We start from the raw sequence: 23,502 nt of genomic DNA on the forward strand, positions 1-23,502 counted from the left end.
AGTGCTTGCAAGAGTAAGCGATCAACTCTTATATATGTGTATATATATGTGGAAAATGTTGCGATGAGCTTGGCTCCACTGACAAGAAAATTTTCACTATGAAGGGACGCCATTACCCGGCCACCAAGCATTACCCCGCTTATCAACAGACGGGTGGGCATCGACATGTCCCGGGACAAGAGAATGCACAAACACTAGATATGCGGTTACACACAAGGTACAGCGCTACATAAAAGGATGTGGGAGGGTGATGTATCACTCACGCAGTTACCGATCTGTGCCAATGCAAAAAGATAAATTGCACAGAACAGTATGAGGACGCTCATGAACTGGGACAGACGCACGTCCGTGCGTCTGTCCCAATGGATCTAGCTCTTCTTTTCCCCTCTGATCATCTATATTAAGCAGATGGCACAGTGAATAGAATGCATTCGTATCACCCTCCTTAAAAACAGACTATGCAAAGTTAAGCTTCGAAAACCCAAGACTAAACTGCCATCGGGACCATTCAGTTGAGCACAGATCCAAGCCCTTTATATACTTCTCAGATTCGCCGTCCCCAGCGGCGAAACGAAATGAAAATTTTTCAAAATGTGTGTCGACGCGTTAGGGTTTCGCAGACACGTGAGAGCGGGCGCCGCGACCGGGCAGGTGTCGGTGGGTGATGAGTGAAATACTGTTCGAGGTGAGGGCCGGCAGCGATGCAGCAAGAGTCATCGAATGGACGGTATAGTGGTCTGGCAGGAGCGTTAGCTGTTGTTCGAGATGACCTGGCAGGCGTATATAAGGGGATGGGCAATCGTGAGTGATGCAAGAGGGGGGGGGGGGTTCTTATCTTTTCGTTGAAGGACGTGTGGAATCGGAAGCACGACAAGAGATAAAAGAGGCATCGTAATTTTTGAGACAATGGCTTCTTCTGTTCCAGGTCCCATTGCCCTTCCTGAATCGCGTTTTGACCAGTCGACCTATTGGGGCCGGGTGCGTCATTGTGCCCAGATCTCGGATCCGTCCATGCTGCTGACCACTGAGGCCGACCTGGCCAAGGCCAGGTCGGTCGTCAGCGATTATCGTCACGGTTTGTTGACAAGCGCAACTCCGGCCTTTTGGAAGGCCAAGAAACAACTGGATTCGACTGTGCATCCGGACACTGGCGAGACAGTGTTTCTACCGTTCAGGATGTCTTGCAACGTGATTTCCAACTTGTTGGTCACGGCAGGGATGCTGACTCCCGGTCTGGGGACTGCCGGCACGCTGTTCTGGGCTAACCAATCGCTGAACGTGGCAGTGAACTCCGCAACCGCAAACAAATCGGATCCGATGTCCACAAGGCAGCTGGTCACCAACTACACTGTGGCGGTGTCGGCGTCGTGCGGTGTGGCTGTTGGGTTGAACAGACTGGTGCCAAGACTGAAGAATATCACTCCCAACACCAGGCTGGTCTTGGGGCGACTGGTGCCGTTTGCAGCGGTGGTCAGCGCAGGGATAGTCAATGTCTTTCTGATGAGAGGCAATGAGATTCGAAATGGGATCAGTGTGTTCGAACAGAACGGCGACGAAGTCGGGAAGTCCAGGAAGGCTGCCCTGTTGGCCGTGGGGGAAACTGCGTTAAGCAGAATCATCAACGCCACTCCGGTGATGGTCCTACCTCCTCTTGTGCTGTTGAGACTACAAAAAAGCGTGCTGAAGGGTAAACCTGTCTTTGCGCAAAACATGGCAAATCTGGGTTTGGTCGGCGTTACCTTGTTCAGTGTTTTGCCGTTTGCATTGGCTGTATTCCCACAGAAACAGTCCATTGACGTCTCGAAACTGGAGAGTGAATTACATGGGAAGAAGACACACGATGGCAAAAAGGTAAGTTTAGTGTATTTCAACAGGGGGATTTAGATACTGGACACATCCATGCAAATATATACGTTTATATATTATAAGTCAATTTATAAGAAATGCAAATATTTTTGTAACAAGCTAGCAAATCCAGGTTATGTTGGACGTTGATGGTAACAAAGCATTATCGATTTCTTCTCTCGAGCTCTCGGTGTTTGTGAACACATTCCTGATCAAGTCAGCGTCGTTTGGTGCGATATCGCTAACATTCACAAAAGAGCAGCCCATCCCACCTAGATCAGTTTCATAAGTACCGTAACAATACTGAGTCTCCAATGTCGATTTGAAATCATCGATCTCTTTTCTCTGGATTCCATGTTTCAAGATTGTTAGTGAACAGCCACCACCGCCTGCGCCGGTAAGTTTAGTCTCACCGATACCCAGTGTGTCACTCAACGATTTGATTGTTTCTAAACCAGGATGGGAAACACCGAGACTCACTAGTAAACCATGATTAACTCGTATCAATTGTAGTAGCTTACTGTAATTTTCTTCCCCATTTTCAGAAAGATGTTCTAGTAAAGCAGTCCCAATGAGAGCCAAGTTCCCCATTGCTCCGAGTATAGGCTTCACAATATCTGGGAAAGTGTTAAAGAGCTCACGGACGTTGTTAACTAGAACTTTAGTTGTCCTTGGGATCTTGGTGTATGATAAAATCATAGGGATTTGTGGGAATTCCAAAAACTTGAAATCAGTCGAGCCGTCTTCTTCCCTCTTGAATAAGACAGCATTACCATAAGTTGCCACTGCGTTGTCAATCCCGGAAGGTGTGCCGTGAATACATGTCTCACCAATAAAAGACCAACTGTTGACCAATTTCTTGTCATTTTCCGTCAAGCAGTCAGCACTAGTGATAGAACCACCCAACTTCAACATGGCTAAAGCCAAGCACACCGAGATCGAAGCACTTGAACCTAATCCGGCACCAATTGGCAATGTCGACTTGACGGAAAATGCCACACCGGTAACCGACGGACATAAACATATGTACAAGTACAAGAAGCAGAATGCAGCATGGTAATGGAACGAATCCTTCAGATTCGAAAGTAAATCAGCATCTAACAAGTCAACCAGTTCTTGGTTCAAGTTTTTTGTATCACCTTGAGCCACGGATATCAGTTTCTTTCCATGTTCAGAATTGAGCAACTTGTCAATCTCTTGATGGCTCCACTCATGAGAGAAGTCGATATCTGGGAAATTCAACGCAATGGAGCTTTTCCCTGGGAGTCTTTCGACAAGAGTGTATGCTCTTAAAGAGGAGACACTAGCAGCGACAGCCGGTTCATTGTAAACGGCAGAGTGTTCACCAAATATGATTACCTTCCCTGGTGCAGAAGTGATAAAGGACATTGTTCAATTGGTATTGCAGCTATCCCAACGGACGAATTCTTCAAGACACCAACCATTGAGCACTGAGTGAATGAGAAATTGCCAAGATCTATTGGTTGCTACAAATCGATCTACATATATATAAAGAGAGAGGCAGCGATCTGGTAAACTCATCGAAGTATTTCACACGACCTTAATAGCGATATCTTTGCATTTCCAAATTTCAGACCCGATAAAAGAATGCAAAACCCTAAGTTGGAATGGCAAAAACCCTCGATTGCGGCGGATAGGGTTGGCAATTAGGGGTGTTGTGTCCGTCACCCGGATACCAATTCCATAACCCGGATATTTACACTCCTTACCCGACTTTCATGAAGTTCACCCGGCCATGCTGACGGTTGCATCAATATTTTCATGTTTCTCGTCGGAAATGACGCATCGGCACTTTTCAGTTAGGCTTCTTTTGCAAAGGGAATTGTATGCTCTCTTATAGTGGTAAAAGTAGGAACCTTTTAATGACTTTTATGCAACAATGGTTGTTAAAATGTCTTGAAAGGTGATATTAGACTGATCGTTGTTTTCAATTCAATTACAAGTAGCTTGCTAATATATATATATATATATATACAATTTAGTTTTTGCCCTTGCTTTTCACTTACATTTGTAAATTGTCTCTTTCCCTTTAATAACAACTAATAATTGAACCGTAGCTCATCGAAAAAGTATAACGCTCAGTAAGGTTGAGTAAGCTAGCTAACATAGATTACACATTGATTTCATTATTGCTATTGAATTGTAGATAACTTAAAAAGGGAACGTACCACAAGAAAGTGAACTTAATATTTTAGGATGTCTGCTATGGTTGAGAAAGAAGAGGCCGTCTTCCGTTCGGCGGAAATGTCACTCGTTCAATTGTATATTCCTCAAGAAATTGCAAGAGATGCCGTTTATACTGTAGGTCAATTGGGTAATATCCAGTTCCTTGATTTGAATAAGAAAGTCAGAACCTTCCAAAGAACCTATGTTGAGGATATAAGAAGACTGGACAATGTTGAGAGACAGTATCGTTATTTCTACAGTCTATTACTAGAGCATGACTTGAAACTATACGAAACAGAAGATGATAGTTTGAGATATGCCTCATTGCAAAACTCGCAAAATGGTGAGTTGAATATTTTGACACCTCCGAATAGTTCCAAGATTGATGACCATGTGGAAAATGCAAAGTTACTAGAAGAAAGATTGTCTCAAATGGAATCGGCCACTGATACTTTAAAACAACAAAAATCCGAATTAGAACAACATAGATATGTCTTGCAAGCAGGTGATATTTTCTTTGAAGGACCTATCTCGCACAGTTTGACTCATGATACTTCTGCTCAAACTCAACAAGCACACTTGCAACCAAATTTCATTACCGGTGTGATTCCAAGAAATAAAGTTTCTGTTCTGGAACAGATTTTATGGAGAGTGTTGAGAGGTAATTTATATTTTAAACAAGTCGAACTAGACGAAGCTATCTATGATGCTACAACAAAGAAGAAACAAGATATGAGTGCTTTCATTGTGTTTTCTCCCGGTGATTTGATCGTTCAAAGGATTAGAAAAATTGCTGAATCATTGGATGCTAAGTTATATGAAGTCTCTGAATCTGCAGAACAAAGATCGCAAAAATTGAGTGAAATTAACCAAAATTTGGCAGATTTGTACAACGTCTTAGACACAACAACAACCACATTCGAAAGTGAATTATATGCAATCTCAAAAGAATTAGACGTTTGGTTTCAGGAAGTTGAAAGAGAGAAATTAGTATTCCACACTCTAAACAAGTTCAACTATGATCAAAATAGAAAAATTTTAGTAGCAGAAGGTTGGGTTCCAAAGGATGAACTAAACATTTTACAAAAAGCATTAAGCGATATGACAAAGAATTTAGGTACCGATGTTCCTTCTACTCTTGAAGTTTTGCAAACAAATAGAACCCCACCAACTTACCACAGAACTAATAAATTTACAGAAGCCTTTCAAAACATTTGTGACTGTTATGGTATTGCTCAATATAGAGAGATCAATGCAGGTTTACCAACTATTGTCACTTTCCCATTCATGTTCGCCATTATGTTTGGTGATTTAGGTCATGGTTTTATCATGTTCTTAGCCGCTGCAGCTTTGGTTTTGAATGAAAAAACAATAGGTAAAATGAAAAGAGGCGAAATTTTTGATATGGCATTTTCAGGAAGATATATATTACTGTTGATGGGTTTATTCTCTATGTACACTGGTTTCTTATACAATGATATCTTCTCTAAGTCTATGACTTTATTTAAATCCGGTTGGCAATGGCCAAGTCACTGGGAGGAAGGTGAGACGATTTTTGCAAAAAGTGTTGGAACATACCCAATTGGTTTAGATTGGTCATGGCATGGTAGTGAAAATGAATTACTATTTTCAAACTCTTATAAAATGAAGTTATCCATTTTGATGGGTTTCATTCACATGACTTACTCATATATGTTTTCATTAGCAAACCATTTGTACTTTGATTCATGGATTGATATTGTTGGCAATTTCCTTCCTGGTCTATTATTTATGCAAGGTATTTTTGGTTATTTGTCTCTATGTATTGTTTACAAATGGTCTGTTGATTGGATAAAGGATGATAAGGCTCCTCCAGGTTTATTAAATATGCTCATTAATATGTTTTTAGCACCAGGATCAATTGATGACGAACTGTATCCGCACCAAGCCAAAGTTCAAGTATTTTTGCTTGCAGTTGCATTGATTTGTATTCCATGGTTATTAATTGCAAAACCTTTGCATTTTAAACTTACTCACAAAGACCATATTGCATTACCAACAGATGAAGAAAATTCTGGATTACAAGTTTCAGATGATATTAATGAACTTCTAACTGAAGAAGGTGCTGAAGATGATGATGATGAAGGTCATGGTCATGGTCAAGAAGAGTTTAGTGACGTTGTAATCCATCAAGTCATTCACACAATCGAATTTTGTTTGAACTGTGTTTCACACACCGCCTCTTATTTACGTTTATGGGCTTTATCGTTGGCTCATGCCCAATTATCAAGTGTTCTGTGGACTATGACTATTCAAATTGCATTTGGAACTCATGGCGCTTTAGGTGTTTTTATGACAATCTTCCTATTTGCTATGTGGTTTGTTTTAACATGTTGTGTTCTGGTGGTTATGGAAGGTACCTCTGCTATGTTACATTCATTACGTCTACATTGGGTTGAATCCATGTCAAAGTTTTTTGTTGGTGATGGTATTTATTATGAGCCATTTTTATTCCAATATATTGATATGGAAGATTTTGCCGCTTCAGTTGTCTCTAGCAGTTCAAATTAGAAGACCTAAAATCTTCATCAGTTTTTCAAAAAAATGACACATACTAATTAATTGAAAGTAACATATAACTGATAAATACTCATACATACGTATATAAGTTTCCGTAAACATAATTGAATAATTATCCAATCTTTCTAATATAATGCAATCCTATGTTGACAGATGTGTACAAGATATAATAATAAATAAGTACCAGAAATAATGACTATTTCAGTAAAATATTGCATGTTGAATCTACCGCACCGCTAACCATGAGCTCTCTATCCAGCGAATCACTTTTATTATCACTCAGAGGATCAACGTCAATACAGGTGATGAAAGCATTATGAACATCTTTCAGTACTTTAAGACATTTTCCAGTATGCAAATCCCAGCAGCGAATGGTACTATCATCACTACATGAAAATAAATAACGACCTCTAATTTTTAAATCTTTTACCCATGATTCATGACCAACTAGTGTCAGTATGCATTTAAAATTCGAACTCATATTATTGACTAATGGCTTATTCTTGTTATTACCTATAAATTTTGGTATTGGAATTTGCCATATTTTAATGGTTTTATCTCTTGATGCAGAAACACAATATTTGAATCCTAGCATCGTTTTGTATTCTTCATCAATTTCCATCAGCGTTTGCGAGGAAGGTGAATTTTTGTCCTCTTCCTCAATAACTGCATTTATTTCTTTCCCCACTATAGGTATAAACTTAACCGATTCAATTGGAAAAGTATGACCTTCACCTATCGATAGACCTGTATTGGTGGGCCAATGTGTGAATCTTAAAGTGGTATCTTGCGATCCAGTCAACAGATAATCTCCAAGTATATCCAACGCCCTGATCCAATCGGAATGTAATTCCAATGTGTTGATGACAAAGGAATTCTCATAATCCCAAATTTTTACAGTTTTATCTCTGGAACAAGTCGCTATCAGAATTTTGTTATTATACTCAATGATGTTGTTGTTTTCGTTCAACCATATCTTAACATCTGAGATGATATGTGAATGACTTTTCATTGATCTGACTAAAACGAAACTATTATTATTTTTGAAATTATAAATTTTAAGAACCAAATCCTTTGACACCACCGCTATCAAGAGAGAGTCGGTGTCTGTCACCGGATCGTGTACTTTTAACACATCGATAGAAGTTATTGACTTTGTATGACTCTGTATGACAGCCACTGGTAGATCCATAGTAAATATATCGTAAGCGTATAGCTTTCCATAATCCGTTCCTATGAATACCATGGAAAGATATGGATGTAATTTGATAGCAGTTACCATCGAGTCTAGCATGATTGTACCAAAAGGCGAATCCGAAGGGAGCCAGTCCCTCGAGGCCAAACTAGTCACGCTATTACCATGGTTGTTTTCTTTGTATTCCTTAAACACTTTGTTCAAATAGATAATGTGACTATTCAGTTCCTTTTGGGTTTTCTCCATGTCTACAATTCGACGTTGCAACCGTACGATCGAGTTCCATTTCTTGGGCAGCAACAACTCGTCTTCCCTAATGGCATCATCGTTATTCTCCTCGACGCCCTCCTCGACGCCCTCATCTCCTTGCTTCGTGAACAGAAGCTTCAGACCACGAACCACCAGATCCTGCTGATGTGCCGTCTCTCCGATCGGATCTTGCTGACCAAGCACTTTATAATTCCAGGTTACGTAATCGATAATACTTTTATCCAATTGAATTTTTTGTTGCCTTGACAACGGCAATTCCCAATCGTAGTTAGTTGCCATAGTTATAGTACCTCGCTTGATTATACCCACGTAACCTCCGAGATCACGGAATTGAAAACTATTCCAACCCAATCAAATAAAGATGTGAGCTTCACAAGTAGGACTACCACTACAATCACTGCAACAGATTATGAAAACGCACCAATGTTAAGACGGGTATTAGCTGCGAATGGGACTAATCAAGGATTCCATATGTGAGCACTGAGATAGTTCATTCGAAAAAGTCTGGTAGTGAGACAGTAGCGGTGAAGCCGTTCAAGTTATCAAAGCGATTGATGGTTTGTAGAAAATGTGTGCTGTTAAACTTTTCGACTGACGACGTTATTGGTGAAAAAAACGTCTTGCCCGGCCACAGGCCGGGCAAGACCGATGCTCGCACGTCGGTGTAGTCAAATGTTTAACAAAGAACCTTAGTCGAGACCAAGACAAGATACACGTACCATAGGAACTACTTAGTGACTACCTCGAGGGTTAAGCGTACACGCAATTGCCTTCAGCATACTCACGCATTTACCTTTTTACATGTTTGCCTTGTTTCCTGCACTCGCCGAAATCGTTGGTCCACGCCACATTTGAACAGTAGCAATGAATAATTCATTCGTTACATGGAACGCCCATCCAATTTCTTGTGTGCTGGAAAAACCTCTGCCTTCCACCTCCCATCGTTACACAAAATACGTACTTTCTGACTCCGAGAAATTAAATATCCCAAAACTGGGCAACACCTTACCCACGGACCCTCCTCTGCCAGAAAGAGACCACCTCAGGCTCGATTACAATGAATTTCCTAGCTTTCACAAGAAATGTTTGCTCTGGACAGACATGACGAGATGGTTCAGAATCAGTATCACTGGTGAACTTTCTTATTTCTTTACGAAATGAACAACGTTGCTGTTTCAGGAATCGCTCGACAGTGAAAAATATGAATCAGAAATTCGCTCGATCTCATTTAATTTGTAGATGCGGCTATAATCGCGCGTACTGATGCGGTTAGATCTGGTCCTTGACAATGAAAAAGAAACGAAAGCAATAAGTTACACAAGTATTGATATAATATTAATCGTTAACGAGGTGGATATGAGTTCGATGCCTCTGTTGCAGCAGTAGGTTTGGACTGAAAGGTAATGTCCTCTGTGAGTAGCTGACTCTGTGAAAACAAAGCTGCTAAAGGTCTTATTAGTTAGTCTTCTGTTCTGTTACAGTTGGAATTGTCGGAACGACGTTGATTCTATCAGTGGTCCCTGTGGTGCTTTCACTGACTTGTGGACTAGATAGCAACAGACAATTTAGTGTGTGTGTGTGTGTCGCTCTTTCTACGTTATTTTTGTTTCTTATTCATTAACTTTTGTTTCTGGTTACATTTCTTATTGTAGAGTATGTCCATCCTTAGCTAATTTCTCATGGCTCTAGGACCGTTGCTGAATCGTGGGTTTGTTAATAGTACTTTCATTTACCGGTTTATTCTGAAGCTGCGTTATATATAATGATAATTTCCTGTTCAGTGGTGTCTTTGTCCGTGTAGTTTAGAGCACAATTTCGTTGACATGTTTTATTAAATTGCCTTAGAAAACTAGAAATATTCAAAATCGTTGATTGTACTAATCAAGGACCATGGTAGACAATAATGCATTTATATATAAATGTACACGTCTATATGAGATTTTAATATATGCGTGTGAGGCTAAGCGCCACAAACCATCGAACGTCAACTTCCGATCTCACTTGTAGGAACTTGCCAGAAAATTAAATACTAAATCAAGAGAAGGTCAATGACAAATATTCTGCCGGACTCGTTTCAAATGGATGACCGCGAACGGAATCAGGCTAATACCCATCACCACCACCATGGCCATCATGGTCATGCACACAGCAACAATGCGCCAATTAAGACAAGAAGGTCGTTTCTGAATATGCTAAATTTGGATAAAAGAATCTCTGCTAACAGCACGACATCGTCAGTAGTCTCCAATAGTTCCGTCAGTTCATTGGATTATCTAACGTCTCCAGAGGTAAGTGATGATTCGAAATTCCAAAATGGAATGTCAAATCGAAGCAGCGATAAACAATATAACGTTGATTCCGTGAACATCATCACAGATAGCAACAATGCAAATTTTATCATTACAAGCTCCATTTCTCCTACATGGGGTAGCAGAAGAGCATCGCATTCGATGGCCAATTTGAAAAAATTCTTCAGGTCACCAATATCGAAGAAAAAGAAACAAATCAATATGCATGGCTCACCAACGACTACGACTAGCTCAGATTATGCTATGAATTCAAACCATTCTAGTTATTCCCATATAAATGCCAATCACCATCGTCAACCTCATCATTCCCAAAGAACTGGATCTGAACAGTTTGAGCATTCATCAATTATTAACTCAATTTCTCCAAATAATCAAAGAAATGTAGAACACAAACAGCATACACAGTCTGCAATCCCACCTACAATCGAGTCCTCCCTGTCATTATCCAATAAGGTAGATATTTTTCATGATGATTCTATTTTGGTTCAAAAATATGGTAAACTCGGTAAATTACTTGGTTCTGGTGCTGGTGGTTCTGTCAAAATCATTAACAGATCATCAGACGGTGCTACATTTGCTGTTAAGGAATTCAGACCTCAGAAACCAAGAGAATCTGATAGAGAATATCACAAGAAGTGTACAGCAGAGTTTTTAATTGGTTCTGTTTTACATCATCCTAATATCATTGAAACCTTGGATATTTTTATTGACTACAGACATCATAAATATTTTGAAGTCATGGAATATTGTCCAGTTGATTTCTTTGCAGTCGTCATGTCTAATAAAATGTCCAGAAATGAAATAAATTGCTGCATAAAACAATTAACAGAAGGTGTTAAATACTTACATGATAAAGGAATGGCTCATAGGGATTTGAAATTAGACAATTGTGTCATGAATAAAGATGGTATACTGAAAATTATTGATTTCGGTAGTAGTGTAGTTTTCAAATATCCATTTGAAAAAGATACTGTAATGGCGCATGGTATTGTTGGTAGTGATCCTTATTTAGCTCCAGAAGTGTTAACTTCTTCGAATAGCTACGATCCACAAATGGTAGATGTGTGGTCAATTGCTATTATCTATTGTTGTCTGATGCTAAAGAGATTTCCATGGAAGATTCCACATCCAGAAACTGATGAAAATTTTAGATTGTTCTGCTTACCAGATGAGGTAGAACATGATTACGTTGAGTCAGCTAGAACCCACGAACTTTTAATTAAAGAAAAAATGATGTCTAAAAAACTACAACAACAAGGTTATATCCCTGAGCAGCAGGAGTATGTATCAACTAAACAACAATCTCAGCAGGTTAATAATATATCATCTATACCATCCCAGCTTCCTCCTACAAATACTGAAACCGAACAAGTTAATTCCAGTTCCACAAATCATCGCGACAATGGTAACACGCATAGGAGAGTAGAAGGTCCATACCGTTTATTCAAATTGCTTCCTCATGCATCGAGACCCATCCTTTCTAGAATGTTAGAGCTTGATCCTAAGAAGAGAGCTACATTAGAAGATGTATATAATGATGAATGGTTTTCCTCTCAAGCTTTCTGTACACAAAATAAGAACAAAGAAGTTATGAGAGCCCCAGGACATCATCATACCATTGTCACCGAACAAGATGGAGTTGTCAATGAATACAGAATATGATGATAAGATATTAATATAATCATAGTTCCCAAAAAAAATTAATAATTAATGAAAACACACAAAATAAGTAATTGGTAATATCAATAACAAAAATGACGCTATTATAATAATTCTGCATAAGATAGCATTTTTTGATACATATTTATATAATAATTTAATAAACTTACAAATATAGTAAATATTTATTTATGGTAGAATTAGAATATATAATTTTGAATTTACAAGAATCGATTGTCTATTTAAATATATTAAGGTTTCCTTTCTCGAACAGTTCCCCATTCAATGTTCCGGGGTTATTAAAGGTTGAAATATTTGATACGCCCCATTTTTGACTGAATAATGGTGTTTCGTGATCGTGAGACATACTATTTTTATGAGTTGTGACGACATTATTGAATCTATAGGACCAATAGAAAATCAAACGCCACACTAATACTTTTCTACCAAGATCGTCATTACTCATTTTATTCAAATCTTCGGTTGGTTTGTACAATTTCCTAAGTAAAATCATATTGACTAACTCTTCGTAACTTAACACAGTATTATTTTTATTATGCAGAATATGCTGTAAAACTAGCCAGTCATCCACAAAGGTATGATGATATAACGTCATTAATGCTTCTGAAGGGATTGTTTTGTTGTTTGTTAGTTTGCATATCCTTAGCTTCCAAGAAGAAATATACAAATCGGATAGTTTTCCTTGAAGGTGACCATATACTGTTTCCCTTGATGCACTATAGGGTGAAATATACGTGGAATTTGAATTTTTTGTTAGTATACTTGGTTTAGACTTCTTTATGTTCATTAAAGATAAATGTTTAAAGCCACCAGGCGTTAAACAATTATATGGTACCATTCTTGGAAAAAAGTAACAAATGATAGCCGTCATCTCTTCGAAGATTAAGGCAACTAGAAAGAAAATGGGCAATTTCCAAATCTCTTTTCTCCTAGAATATTCTACAAACTCTTTCCTCGTTATAGGTATCGTTTTAATGGTATCTAATTTTAATTTTGAGTATTCGATCTCATTAATTTCGATAATATGAAATAATTTTGTTACCAATGGTGTCTGTGATTGATCTTTTAACCTTTTCGGAATTGACTTCGTTTCCCTGAAGACTTTAATAGTATTGTGCATACCGTTCCTATAGTATTTCATGAGATGTAAACCAGTTCTTATCCATTTCATTGCAGGTTTTCTCCATTGACCAATTTTTTTATCATTATCAACTTTTTGAAATATTTCATCCTTTGGAAATATGGTTCTTGGTAACGAACGAATCGAGTTTAATTCTTCAGCAACCTCGTCAGCATAAGCATCAACAATTTTAAAATTACCCTTTTGATAAGCAACCATAAGCTCCCGTAATGTCTCATTATTTTGCAAGGACTCATTAAAGTCATTCTTCGTTGAGAAGTTAATTAATCTTTCTGGGAGAGGGTATGTGGTAGCATTGGCGGAAACATGTTTAAATCTCGCAATAGTATTCTGGATCCCACTGCTTCTATTGAGAAGTGGGTTTGTCAAAAAACGATTGAACATGAATTGATTATACAGGACTCAATTTAAACAAAGTATTGCGACGTCTATATTAAAGGTGACTTGGAACTTCAACGTGGTTCAAATAGCATGCATCTACTTCATGTGTCTTGGTTAAACTAGGATCTATAAATGCATAAATAGAAACCAGTTAGATTCTTATAGATCTATCAAGCAGCTTGCGATGAGTGGTCCCAGCTGTTACTTCCGGAAGAGTTCGTGCGGGTAACCACTAGCATTTTAAGGTTAGATAGGCTTTTATATGACCTGCTAATTAGCTGTGCAACAGCTAATTAGTATATATATCATTCAATTCAATCAGATCTATTCTATAATAATTACACTATTAATGTGATGAGCTTGACGAAACCAAGATTTTAAACTACTCTGTTAGTTAATGAATAGCTTCTGAGCAATCACACTCCCGAACACTAAAAGTTAATTTATTTGAAAGGTTACATATTGATTGATACTAATTAAGTTGTGATATATTCATATTTATTAAAAGAGATATACAGTTTTATTTATTTCTTTGAGTTCAACAATTCCGTAGCAGACTTTAACGCTTCTTTAGCGGAATCCAAAGATTCAGAACCCTCATATTTGTCGATGAATTCTTGTAGATTGTCCTTGAACTCACCTATTTTCTTATAAAGAGTAGGAAACAACCTTTGAGTATCTTCCAACACCTCCACCTGTTTCTTCAAATCGTATGGGTCTGTGGAAGCATCACTCTTCATCTTCTCAACATGTTCGGACTGTTCTACTAGTTCCTGTTGATAGAAAGTTTCTTCCTTCACTAGTCTTTGTAACGCCTTAACTTTGATTTCTAATTGGGTTGGAGCCATTCTCTGATAAATTGATATACTGTTGTGGGATGATATATTGTCCTCTCAACAAATCAAATAACAACAACCACATGAAAACAAAGTGTATTGATAAGATCAACATTCAGATCTTTTATGTAACGTAATGAATGTTATGGATTTTTGGGTTTTGATGTGAACGCGTCAAATGAAGAAGCGACAGTCCTTAAGCATCACATCACGTAAGATGACAGTAATCCTAAATGAATAGATGATGTTAACGGTTCTGGCAATGTTGTGAGATTCATTTAATTAAAGTTTTAGCAAGATTCTAAATGTTTTATCTAGTGATATTGATACATATATATGTCTATATATAGTGATTATGCATTAGAGATGGGGATTCCGGTGAGTGGCCGTTGATTTCTTGGTGATCTGATGTTCATAGAGCAGTGTATATACTACTTGTCCCAGAATATGATCTGGTAGACGCAATCTCAATGTTGTTTATTTTATTTTGTAAAATTTTTAACGAGTTGTCGAACTGGTCGATGTTCGACTGTACCGATACATTCTTCAACGCTGTATTTTCTAATATTTCTCTGCTATCGTCGTAATCGAGGTCATCATGCCATTGGAATAGTTGTGCGGTTATTACCGTCTTGTGTACTCTACATGGGTCTAATGTTCTAGAACGTTTTGGTTCCACTGGAATGTGATTTATGGATGCTGTGATGGAGTCGGCGTCAGAAAATTCAGCACCAGACGAACTCCAGGCGTCAGAACCACTGTTGCCTGTGTATTCTGGACTAGACATTAGTGTGTCTAATTTCGGGCCAGTATCTCCTGTTTCATAACGCTCCAACGTAGGAAGACTAGTTAGAGACATCGAGTCATATTCGGGGCTGACAATCTTAGGGTTTGCTAGATTGTTGAGTGGTTTCTTTATGCTTGCATTTTTGTTATCTAGCGCCACCAGGACGTTATCAATTTCTTCTTGTAAATTGGATGGCTTCATGTCGTAATCTTTTTGGTAGTAAGTTAGAATTTCATCTAGTAAAAAGTCACTACTGGTCTTAGCGATACCTTCATTGATATTATTCTGATTATTTTGGACATTGGTATTGCGCGCATGTAATGGAGTCGCAACCAAAGGCAGAGCAACTTGGTTCGAGTATACATCTGTGGTGATCAATACAGAACCGGATGAAACACTTTTGAAATTCTTATCTAATTTGATGGACGGCACTGGACGTGGTAAGAATGGTTTGTCATATTCGTTAATTGGATCTTCAGGCAATGCTTCGAAGTTCGAGACATGGCGAATATAGTCATTTGTATTTGATTTCTTCTTTTCTCCACTCTTTGACTTGAAGTCCCTAATGAACAGTTCTGGAACTGAAGATAATCTCTTTTTCAATCTGATAGTACCACCGAATTTCCTGGAAAGTTTCTTTTGCTTTGGATCGATGCTAGCGTCACCCAAGGCAGAGAACTGGTCCGTTGGGATGTTGGGTAGATTTAACAAGTCTTCAGACGTCAAAGTCAATGAAGCAGGTCTTATAAAATCGATATCTTTTTCGATCTTCTGACCAAAATATTTGATATGCATGTTCAATATGTGTTGGTATAGTCGTCTGTTGAAAAGTCGATCTCACTATCGAAAGTAACTATATCTATGACAAAGAACGATGTGGCATACATTGCTAAACAATAGACACCTTTAATGTTAGAAAAGCCATGCATATATATATATATATTAGTAGACTATATAACTAACCGACACTCGCTTTAAAACTGCTGGTATGTACAAAACCATGGAATTGGTCCATATGTACGTGCATGCCAATACTCCACTTAGATGTAGCATCCTCCTCTCACTTGACACATATACCTTTTAACCACAACATCAACCAAACTTGCCATCAATTTGTGACATCTCATAGCTCAAAGAAGAAACAAAACCCAGCATTTTTGAATTCGGCAGGCTGGGTTTTTCTTGTTTGTGCGGGGTGTTCAGTGGAAAAAGGAACTGGAGATGAGAATAAGTTGACCAAACTGGTAGATACTTCAACCTTCAAGTTCAAGCCATGCATTTGCATGGCTGTTCTGGTTACAGAGGTCGATGGGTATTGTATATGTGGGGATACTACTTGAATTGGCACGACACATATCTCTTTCCGTACGCTAAAGAGTTGATGCATGCTATTCCGGAGAGAAGCAATGGCCAAACTTTACCGTATGCCACTGCTTTAATCGAACCTCTAGAGGATGCAATTAGATATAATGCTGACCAAGCGGATACAAATCCAGATCCATTCTCTATGTCTTTATCAACAAGCATTCCAGTTCCCATAGCCAATGCGGCTCCAAATAAGTAACATGATTTGTTAGTGGGCCCAATATATTTTGCACTGTAAAGGTAGTTCTTGATAGTGCTTAACGTCGATGCATTCAAAACAGGTTGATACTTAACGTATGAAGGTGATACAGTCGCAGGAGATATCACCGGCGTAGTCAATAACATTATTGATTGTAATCCTGCGAGATAGGGAGTCTTGGATAGTTCTTGCAAATTCGTCATAGCCATTCTTGAAGCTTAGTAGGGGGAGAGTGCAAATAGGGTTCTTATCTTCCTCTGTCTTGTTGCACTTACACTACAGAATTGTTGAAAGTATACCTTTTTAAAAAATTTTTTTATTTTTTTGAATACATATATATATAATGTTGTATTTTTTATTGAAAAGTAATTAAATATATAAAATGTAATATTACAACCGACATTAAAGTAAAACCCCAAATGAAATTAAAAGCGGATCAATTATTTAAATCGACCATGAACGAAAAGATGACATTAGTATCTAATAAGAATTAATCCCTTAAACCAACTATGATCTTTCACCTCTTAATCTTCTAGCTAATTTGATATCCTTCTTTTGAATGGTAACTCTCTTAGCGTGAATGGCAGCCAAGTTAGTGTCTTCGAATAAGGAAACTAAGTAAGCTTCGACGGATTCTTGTAAGGCACCGATAGCAGAGGATTGGAATCTTAAATCAGTTTTGAAATCTTGAGCGATTTCCCTGACTAATCTTTGGAATGGCAATTTTCTGATTAATAATTCGGTGGACTTTTGGAATCTTCTGATTTCTCTTAAAGCAACGGTACCTGGCTTATATCTGTGAGGTTTCTTGACACCACCGGTAGATGGAGCAGATTTTCTGGCAGCCTTGGAGGCCAATTGTTTTCTTGGGGCTTTACCACCAGTTGACTTTCTAGCTGTTTGCTTAGTTCTAGCCATTGTTGTAAATATGTATGTGTGTGTTTCTTTTGCACTGCAAGCAATAAATAAAGTTTATAAATTAATTAAAGAAGAAGGTAATCGACAACTGCAAAAACAGAAAACAACCTCATGCTTATATATGAAGAATGAAATAAGTTTTTCAGAAAGAAACAAACTGTAAATAAACAGAAGTGCATATTCAAATTCTTACTCAGTTGTTACTTGTTTACTTGCAATATTTTTTTTTCGCTGAATGTTTTGGGGATGTACTGGTACTTTCACCACAAAACCTACATATCTTACTACCGCTGGCAGTCGAAACAATAACACACATTGTAAAGACTTCCTTACCTATGGCGACGTTGTGTTGAGTCTTAGGCAAACGATGTGCACAAGGCATTTAGTAAGTTAGTTCCAGTTGTACTGGCAGACGTGAAAAACATGGAACGGAGGACCTGACACCCGGTGCTCACAGTTTCGCGTCAACCGTGAAACGTCAGGCACTGTAGACAAGCCGCACCAACGTGGCGGGCGCCAAAAGCGGAAAGCGCTTGTTTAGTGCTCAGATTTTCGCAGCAAGCGTGGCTTACAGTTTGGCGATCCAAGCTCGAAAATGAAAGTGAACGTAGTTGAAAATTTCAAAATCGGACGCTTAGCTATGGGCAGATGCCCCGTTACGCTGTGAAGACTTTTGAAACTTGGAACCACACTCTGTCACTGTGTAACAGAACCGTAAGAGTTTAAACTAGGTTCAATCTACACAGGGAACTTTAATGGCATTGGTCTCAGTACAGGGTGAAAAAACCTTCTGATTATCATGGAAATGTACATTTGGTTGGTTATTAACTAGTATTTGTGTATGTTTTTTGTTTGTTTGTTTATGTTTTCTACTTTATTTGGTAATGGAAAGTTGAATGTTGTTAATATATATAAAGAGATACTTTCGATCATTAACTATTCTTATGGGTTTTGTTTTTACCTTTGCTATTCGATTTTATATATTGGTTATTGGCTCTTTCCTACTGAACTCCTCAGAAAAGTTTGTTTTTATAACTAACATCAATAATAAAATATATATATATAATCAATAATGTCCGGTAGAGGTAAAGGTGGTAAAGGTTTAGGTAAGGGTGGTGCTAAGAGACACAGAAAGATTCTAAGAGATAACATTCAAGGTATCACCAAGCCAGCTATCAGAAGATTAGCTAGAAGGGGTGGTGTCAAGCGTATTTCAGGTTTAATTTACGAAGAAGTCAGAGCTGTCTTGAAGACTTTCTTAGAATCTGTTATCAGAGATGCTGTCACTTACACTGAACACGCCAAGAGAAAGACTGTTACTTCTTTAGATGTTGTTTATGCATTAAAGAGACAAGGTAGAACCTTATACGGTTTCGGTGGTTAAACGTTGCAATGAGATTGCCAAATTCTTTTTACACGAATGCCTTTTTTGTTCATATTTCATAAATATTTTGGGATGGGGTTTTTAAATAATGTAATCTTTTTTGTATAAAATGTATGCAACTTATTTAATATAAGTATTCAGAAAGATTAAAGATCTTTTTAATGTATTATTTTTTTAATTACTGCGATTGTGTTTTTTATTTAGTTATCATATGTCATTTAAAAACAACTATATGTATTGGGACACTTAGTTCACTTTAGGTTTATGAAATTTCGATCCTACATCTTTGGGAGGCTTCTTACCTTTTGATGCATAAAATTGACTAGCAATCTCTTCATATGTGTCTTTGACGTCTTCTAAAGGTTTATGTTCGTTACCGGGAAGTGTGTTGTCTCCTAAATTGGTGTCAGGGTTTGCAAACGACATTTCAAACCATTTGTACATGCAATAATATGCAGTGTCTTCAACATCAAATGATGGGGGGCAACTACATCTGCAACCATTACCATTAGAATGCCCCTTGTCATATCTATGGAAAAAGCCTCTGTTATATTTAGCATGTTTGGATTGATACGGCAGTTGGGAAGATCTATTCTCATCATCGCTAACAAAGTTCTTAGGGCAATGCTTGATTTCACCATGTCTATAACCAATATCTCTAAAATAATGTACTTCATCAAAGTTTAATATTAATGAGAGACCTAAGGAATGTATAGGTGCATCACCCCATCTTTCTTGCCAAAACCCGTTACTCTCTTCGAGGAATTGGAAGTATTCCTCATAAACTTCATTCGTATAAAGATCAACTCTTGCAATTTCAAAATTACTCCAGAAATGACATAAGTTATAACCTTCGTTATCAAACTTCTCCTCTTGAAGGGGGGTTATCGACTTAGCCTTATTAATCAAATTTCTTAATCCATCAGAATCGTTTTTATCTTCGTTAAGCAGATAATCAATTGCAACTTCTTGTGGTAATTTTACTGAAATATCATCCTTATGATTTATGAAGTCATCATATTCACCATATTTTTTACTATCTATAATTTCATAATTGTCGACAAATAATTTCCACAGAGACCCTGTTTTAAGTTTGTTTTGTCTGATGAATAACTTAGTGTATCTAAACAAGTTCGGTATTGTGTAGTATAATTCTGGGATCATAATCGTGAATGCATATTTTTTATTTGTCTTTTCCATTTCAAAGAATGGATCGTATGTCAAATCACAGTAGAATTCGACATCAGGTTCTAATCTCCAGTACCATTTGTATTTGGCCACTAAAGGGTGTCTATAAAAGAATCCGGAATAGAATCTACACATTTTATGATAAGATTCCTGGTTCCCATATAAAATACCCCTGTCACCCTGGTTTTGTAGAAAGTTTTCGAAAGCAGGAGAGTTTCTTATATTCTCTGGAAATTCCCACATTGATTCATCTATTACACCAAATTCTACTTTAGCATTGGTATTTTCTTTAATGGTATTTTGGAAATGTTCTGTGAAAGGTTCATTGTTTAAAAATACATAAGGATACTCAAACCACTGATTAAAACGACTCTCAATACTATAAATAGTTTTCAGCATATCGTCTAATTCCTCATTTCTTGTTAGAATTACAAAAGTTGCATTCCTTTTATGGTAGTCTTTCCTTTGGAGATATTCTTGTGTATCGACACAACCTCTATTGAAGACCCAATCTCTCTTCGAATCCATATCATCCGTATCATATGAAATATACGGAATTGGCATCTCGGTATTCCACACCACTATAAAAGTTAAACCGGCAGTGAACAAAAGGATCAACAGCTGTGCCAAGCTTAGAGGCCTCCATCGGATGATTCTGCTCAAGAACCGCTTGAGCCTCATACCTTGACTCATAGCTATATTATATTGTGAGTTGTTCAAGAAGCTGTTCTTGGATCACTTCTACTGGTACCTTTTTTGGCATATCAAAGTGATCTCCAACTTTTAGATATAATAATTTATAATCGAGTTTTCTTTATATCTCAATGGTTGCGCCTTTATTTTTACCAAAATCTGCCAAGAATGTAGGTTTATATAGTCATCGTATCTTATGGAAAAATGTAAGAACAATACATAATTAATATCTATATAGTAATCTACAACATAGTTTGGCAAGAAAGTTACTACCTTCTTAGTACAAATGGTAAAATAGTTGTAAGAAATTTTATTATGACCTTGTTCGGGAATGTATTTTAAAGGCTGTAATGAACACGATGTCTTCATATAACAACTACAATAGCTCTTGACACGCACATCTGAGAATAAACTTAATAAGATACCTTTAGCTTCATGTATACGTTGGCCTTCCTTTTAATTCTTCTTGTATTAGTGTTCAATTGATATAGTCTGTGGCATTGAAAGTTTTTCAGATTTCATTTTTTGCGATGAGATGGGTTTATTATAACACACAATTAAGAAAACCTTTAAATTTAAAAGTACCCATAGACTGGGATACTCTGCGTTTTTCAATAGCTTCAATAGTCATTATCCAGAGTCTACCAAACCTGGGAGTACGTGTAGATTGTTGTCAAACGTGAACAATGCCCTTCGAAATAGTGACTTCAAACCCTCAACATATCAAATCTATTAAGATTGAATTGGAAGGTCGCAGCAGTTTTGTAAAACCTATCACTAAGGAGGGAGATCTCACAATAATTAAAACCACAATCAATGATCCCAATGACCCCCTGTTTGTGGATAGTCGCTATACAGCACGTGAGTACAATGCAAGCCAGAGTGCTAATTTGAATTCCACTGGCCTTGTGGAATATGTTCATGGATTTTTAAAGGAGCAAGGTGTTGATGAGGTGAAAGTTAAAGAATTATTGAATACAATGCCTCTGAGATACACTATATATCCTCCGCTGTTGCTATTTAATTATTCAGTACAAAGATCTTTCAAGCATGCAACATGGACGGCGTTTTTTGGTGCTTATCGGGAATCGAGTGACAAACTGTTCAATGGCATGTTAGAAACAGTTTTCAGCTCGAATAAGCTTACCAATGTCGCTATCAATATGCCAATCATTGAAACGGATATACAAAGGAGACCTTTCAATATTCTTCCACTATTCGGAGACTTGATTGACAAATCTGTGGATTTAAACAATGACAAACTTTGGGAGTCTCCTTCGAGTGAAGATTTCTCGAAGACACTTTGGTGCCATGTTGTACAGAATGGAATCGATCAATATTGGGCACCGGCATTTACCATGTTTAGTCGTGGTAATGTCAAAGAGAAGAAAAGAATTTTGAGTGAATATGTCGATATAGAAGGTAATGATGTGGTAGACTTGTACGCTGGGATTGGTTACTTTACGCTGAGCTACCTCAAACGCAAAGCCAGAAATGTGTTTTGCTTTGAATTGAATCCATGGTCAGTAGAAGGCCTGCGTAGAGGTATCGCTAAAAACAAGTTTGCCGATAGAGCGCATGTCTACTGCGAGAACAATGAAAACAGCATCACGAGGATTCTAGAATACCGCGAGGATTTAACGATACGACACATCAACCTCGGGTTACTTCCAAGCAGCAGGCCAGGATGGAAACTTGCGCTGGATATCCTATCGTTGCCGAACGTAAATGCCAGCGTCGAATCACCTTTGTTGTGCACACTTCATGTGCACGAAAACATCCACATCGAGGAACTCAATAACAGCAGTTTTGTCGAAAGGATGCTGACTGAACTCACAGCGACACAGCCAACATTCAGATACACAGCGGCACATGTAGAGAAGATCAAAACGTTTGCACCAGATGTTTGGCACGTCTGTATCGACGTCGAAGTTCTTAGCCTCGACACGCAACTCAGTTGCTCATAAGGCAAACGACCAATTGGTCAATTGGGTTAGGGCAACGTCAAGGTCCTGCCGATGGTCCTTTGAGCACCTGCAGAGGACAAGTGGCATCGTCACGGGTGCTACCAGGGCCGCCAGAGTTGCCTTTTGCACGCTGTCGTTGCGCAACATGCGCGGTGTGTGGGTGTAAGGATATTGGAAGATATACTGCCCTGCCTGAGATAAGTCTGCAGACCTGTGGCGGGCTGAGCTGCGGAGAGAGTCACGCGCGGGCGACTGCCCGGAATGTGTGCTGCGTCATCTGACGAACTGAGTAGTGGCACAGGAATACCGTCAGGACCGGCTGTGGAAGATGGCTTAGCAGAGTCTCCGGTGCGCTAAACAAACGCGCAGGAGTGGCGCTTTGGGGCGCACCGTTGCCATGAGAGACTGGTCGATAGTGCTGCGTTGTGCACTGAGAGGCCGCCGCAACGCGCAGATCTGCGCGTGGCAGCGCGCTCCCGCGCGCGCGTCTTCGTGTCCTTGCCGGACGTCGGGGCGTGTGCGTCCGCGTTCCGCCAGGAGCACGGGAAGCGTGCACGGGAGCCAACGAGGCGGAGGCATGCGTGTCAAAATGCGCACA

At 38.4% G+C, this 23,502-nt stretch overlaps 13 protein-coding genes across 13 annotated transcripts; 5 read left to right on the top strand and 8 right to left on the bottom strand.

The window, feature by feature from the left end:
* Window positions 1-906: 906 nt before the first annotated feature.
* FSF1 (Fsf1p) lies at window positions 907-1,884 on the top strand (the record flags this gene model as incomplete). Its single annotated transcript, XM_003686291.1, has 1 exon — window positions 907-1,884. The coding sequence occupies one exon, from the start codon at window positions 907-909 to the stop codon at window positions 1,882-1,884; it is 978 nt and encodes a 325-aa protein (XP_003686339.1).
* Window positions 1,885-1,965: 81 nt separating this feature from the next.
* ERG12 (mevalonate kinase) lies at window positions 1,966-3,234 on the bottom strand (the record flags this gene model as incomplete). Its single annotated transcript, XM_003686292.1, has 1 exon — window positions 1,966-3,234. One exon carries the CDS (start codon window positions 3,232-3,234, stop codon window positions 1,966-1,968), a length of 1,269 nt encoding a protein of 422 aa, XP_003686340.1.
* Window positions 3,235-4,062: 828 nt separating this feature from the next.
* VPH1 (H(+)-transporting V0 sector ATPase subunit a) lies at window positions 4,063-6,582 on the top strand (the record flags this gene model as incomplete). The annotated part of the gene is made up of 1 exon (XM_003686293.1): window positions 4,063-6,582. One exon carries the CDS (start codon window positions 4,063-4,065, stop codon window positions 6,580-6,582), a length of 2,520 nt encoding a protein of 839 aa, XP_003686341.1.
* A 205-nt stretch (window positions 6,583-6,787) lies between these two features.
* On the bottom strand, window positions 6,788-8,335 carry PAC1 (Pac1p; the record flags this gene model as incomplete). Its single annotated transcript, XM_003686294.1, has 1 exon — window positions 6,788-8,335. The coding sequence occupies one exon, from the start codon at window positions 8,333-8,335 to the stop codon at window positions 6,788-6,790; it is 1,548 nt and encodes a 515-aa protein (XP_003686342.1).
* A 1,769-nt stretch (window positions 8,336-10,104) lies between these two features.
* On the top strand, window positions 10,105-12,027 carry HRK1 (putative serine/threonine protein kinase HRK1; the record flags this gene model as incomplete). Its single annotated transcript, XM_003686295.1, has 1 exon — window positions 10,105-12,027. One exon carries the CDS (start codon window positions 10,105-10,107, stop codon window positions 12,025-12,027), a length of 1,923 nt encoding a protein of 640 aa, XP_003686343.1.
* Window positions 12,028-12,262: 235 nt separating this feature from the next.
* PNT1 (Pnt1p) lies at window positions 12,263-13,570 on the bottom strand (the record flags this gene model as incomplete). The annotated part of the gene is made up of 1 exon (XM_003686296.1): window positions 12,263-13,570. One exon carries the CDS (start codon window positions 13,568-13,570, stop codon window positions 12,263-12,265), a length of 1,308 nt encoding a protein of 435 aa, XP_003686344.1.
* Window positions 13,571-14,091: 521 nt separating this feature from the next.
* Window positions 14,092-14,415, bottom strand: RBL2 (Rbl2p; the record flags this gene model as incomplete). The annotated part of the gene is made up of 1 exon (XM_003686297.1): window positions 14,092-14,415. The coding sequence occupies one exon, from the start codon at window positions 14,413-14,415 to the stop codon at window positions 14,092-14,094; it is 324 nt and encodes a 107-aa protein (XP_003686345.1).
* A 400-nt stretch (window positions 14,416-14,815) lies between these two features.
* DSE3 (Dse3p) lies at window positions 14,816-15,985 on the bottom strand (the record flags this gene model as incomplete). Its single annotated transcript, XM_003686298.1, has 1 exon — window positions 14,816-15,985. One exon carries the CDS (start codon window positions 15,983-15,985, stop codon window positions 14,816-14,818), a length of 1,170 nt encoding a protein of 389 aa, XP_003686346.1.
* A 537-nt stretch (window positions 15,986-16,522) lies between these two features.
* AIM19 (Aim19p) lies at window positions 16,523-16,963 on the bottom strand (the record flags this gene model as incomplete). Its single annotated transcript, XM_003686299.1, has 1 exon — window positions 16,523-16,963. The coding sequence occupies one exon, from the start codon at window positions 16,961-16,963 to the stop codon at window positions 16,523-16,525; it is 441 nt and encodes a 146-aa protein (XP_003686347.1).
* Window positions 16,964-17,261: 298 nt separating this feature from the next.
* TPHA0G00780 (histone H3) lies at window positions 17,262-17,672 on the bottom strand (the record flags this gene model as incomplete). Its single annotated transcript, XM_003686300.1, has 1 exon — window positions 17,262-17,672. One exon carries the CDS (start codon window positions 17,670-17,672, stop codon window positions 17,262-17,264), a length of 411 nt encoding a protein of 136 aa, XP_003686348.1.
* Window positions 17,673-18,744: 1,072 nt separating this feature from the next.
* TPHA0G00790 (histone H4) lies at window positions 18,745-19,056 on the top strand (the record flags this gene model as incomplete). The annotated part of the gene is made up of 1 exon (XM_003686301.1): window positions 18,745-19,056. One exon carries the CDS (start codon window positions 18,745-18,747, stop codon window positions 19,054-19,056), a length of 312 nt encoding a protein of 103 aa, XP_003686349.1.
* Window positions 19,057-19,302: 246 nt separating this feature from the next.
* Window positions 19,303-20,937, bottom strand: TPHA0G00800 (glycosyltransferase family 15 protein; the record flags this gene model as incomplete). Its single annotated transcript, XM_003686302.1, has 1 exon — window positions 19,303-20,937. One exon carries the CDS (start codon window positions 20,935-20,937, stop codon window positions 19,303-19,305), a length of 1,635 nt encoding a protein of 544 aa, XP_003686350.1.
* Window positions 20,938-21,623: 686 nt separating this feature from the next.
* On the top strand, window positions 21,624-22,904 carry TRM12 (tRNA(Phe) (4-demethylwyosine(37)-C(7)) aminocarboxypropyltransferase; the record flags this gene model as incomplete). The annotated part of the gene is made up of 1 exon (XM_003686303.1): window positions 21,624-22,904. The coding sequence occupies one exon, from the start codon at window positions 21,624-21,626 to the stop codon at window positions 22,902-22,904; it is 1,281 nt and encodes a 426-aa protein (XP_003686351.1).
* Between the last annotated feature and the right edge of the window lie 598 nt (window positions 22,905-23,502).

Source organism: Tetrapisispora phaffii, chromosome 7, assembly GCF_000236905.1.
Source record: "Tetrapisispora phaffii CBS 4417 chromosome 7, complete genome".
Classification (NCBI taxonomy): domain Eukaryota; kingdom Fungi; phylum Ascomycota; class Saccharomycetes; order Saccharomycetales; family Saccharomycetaceae; genus Tetrapisispora; species Tetrapisispora phaffii.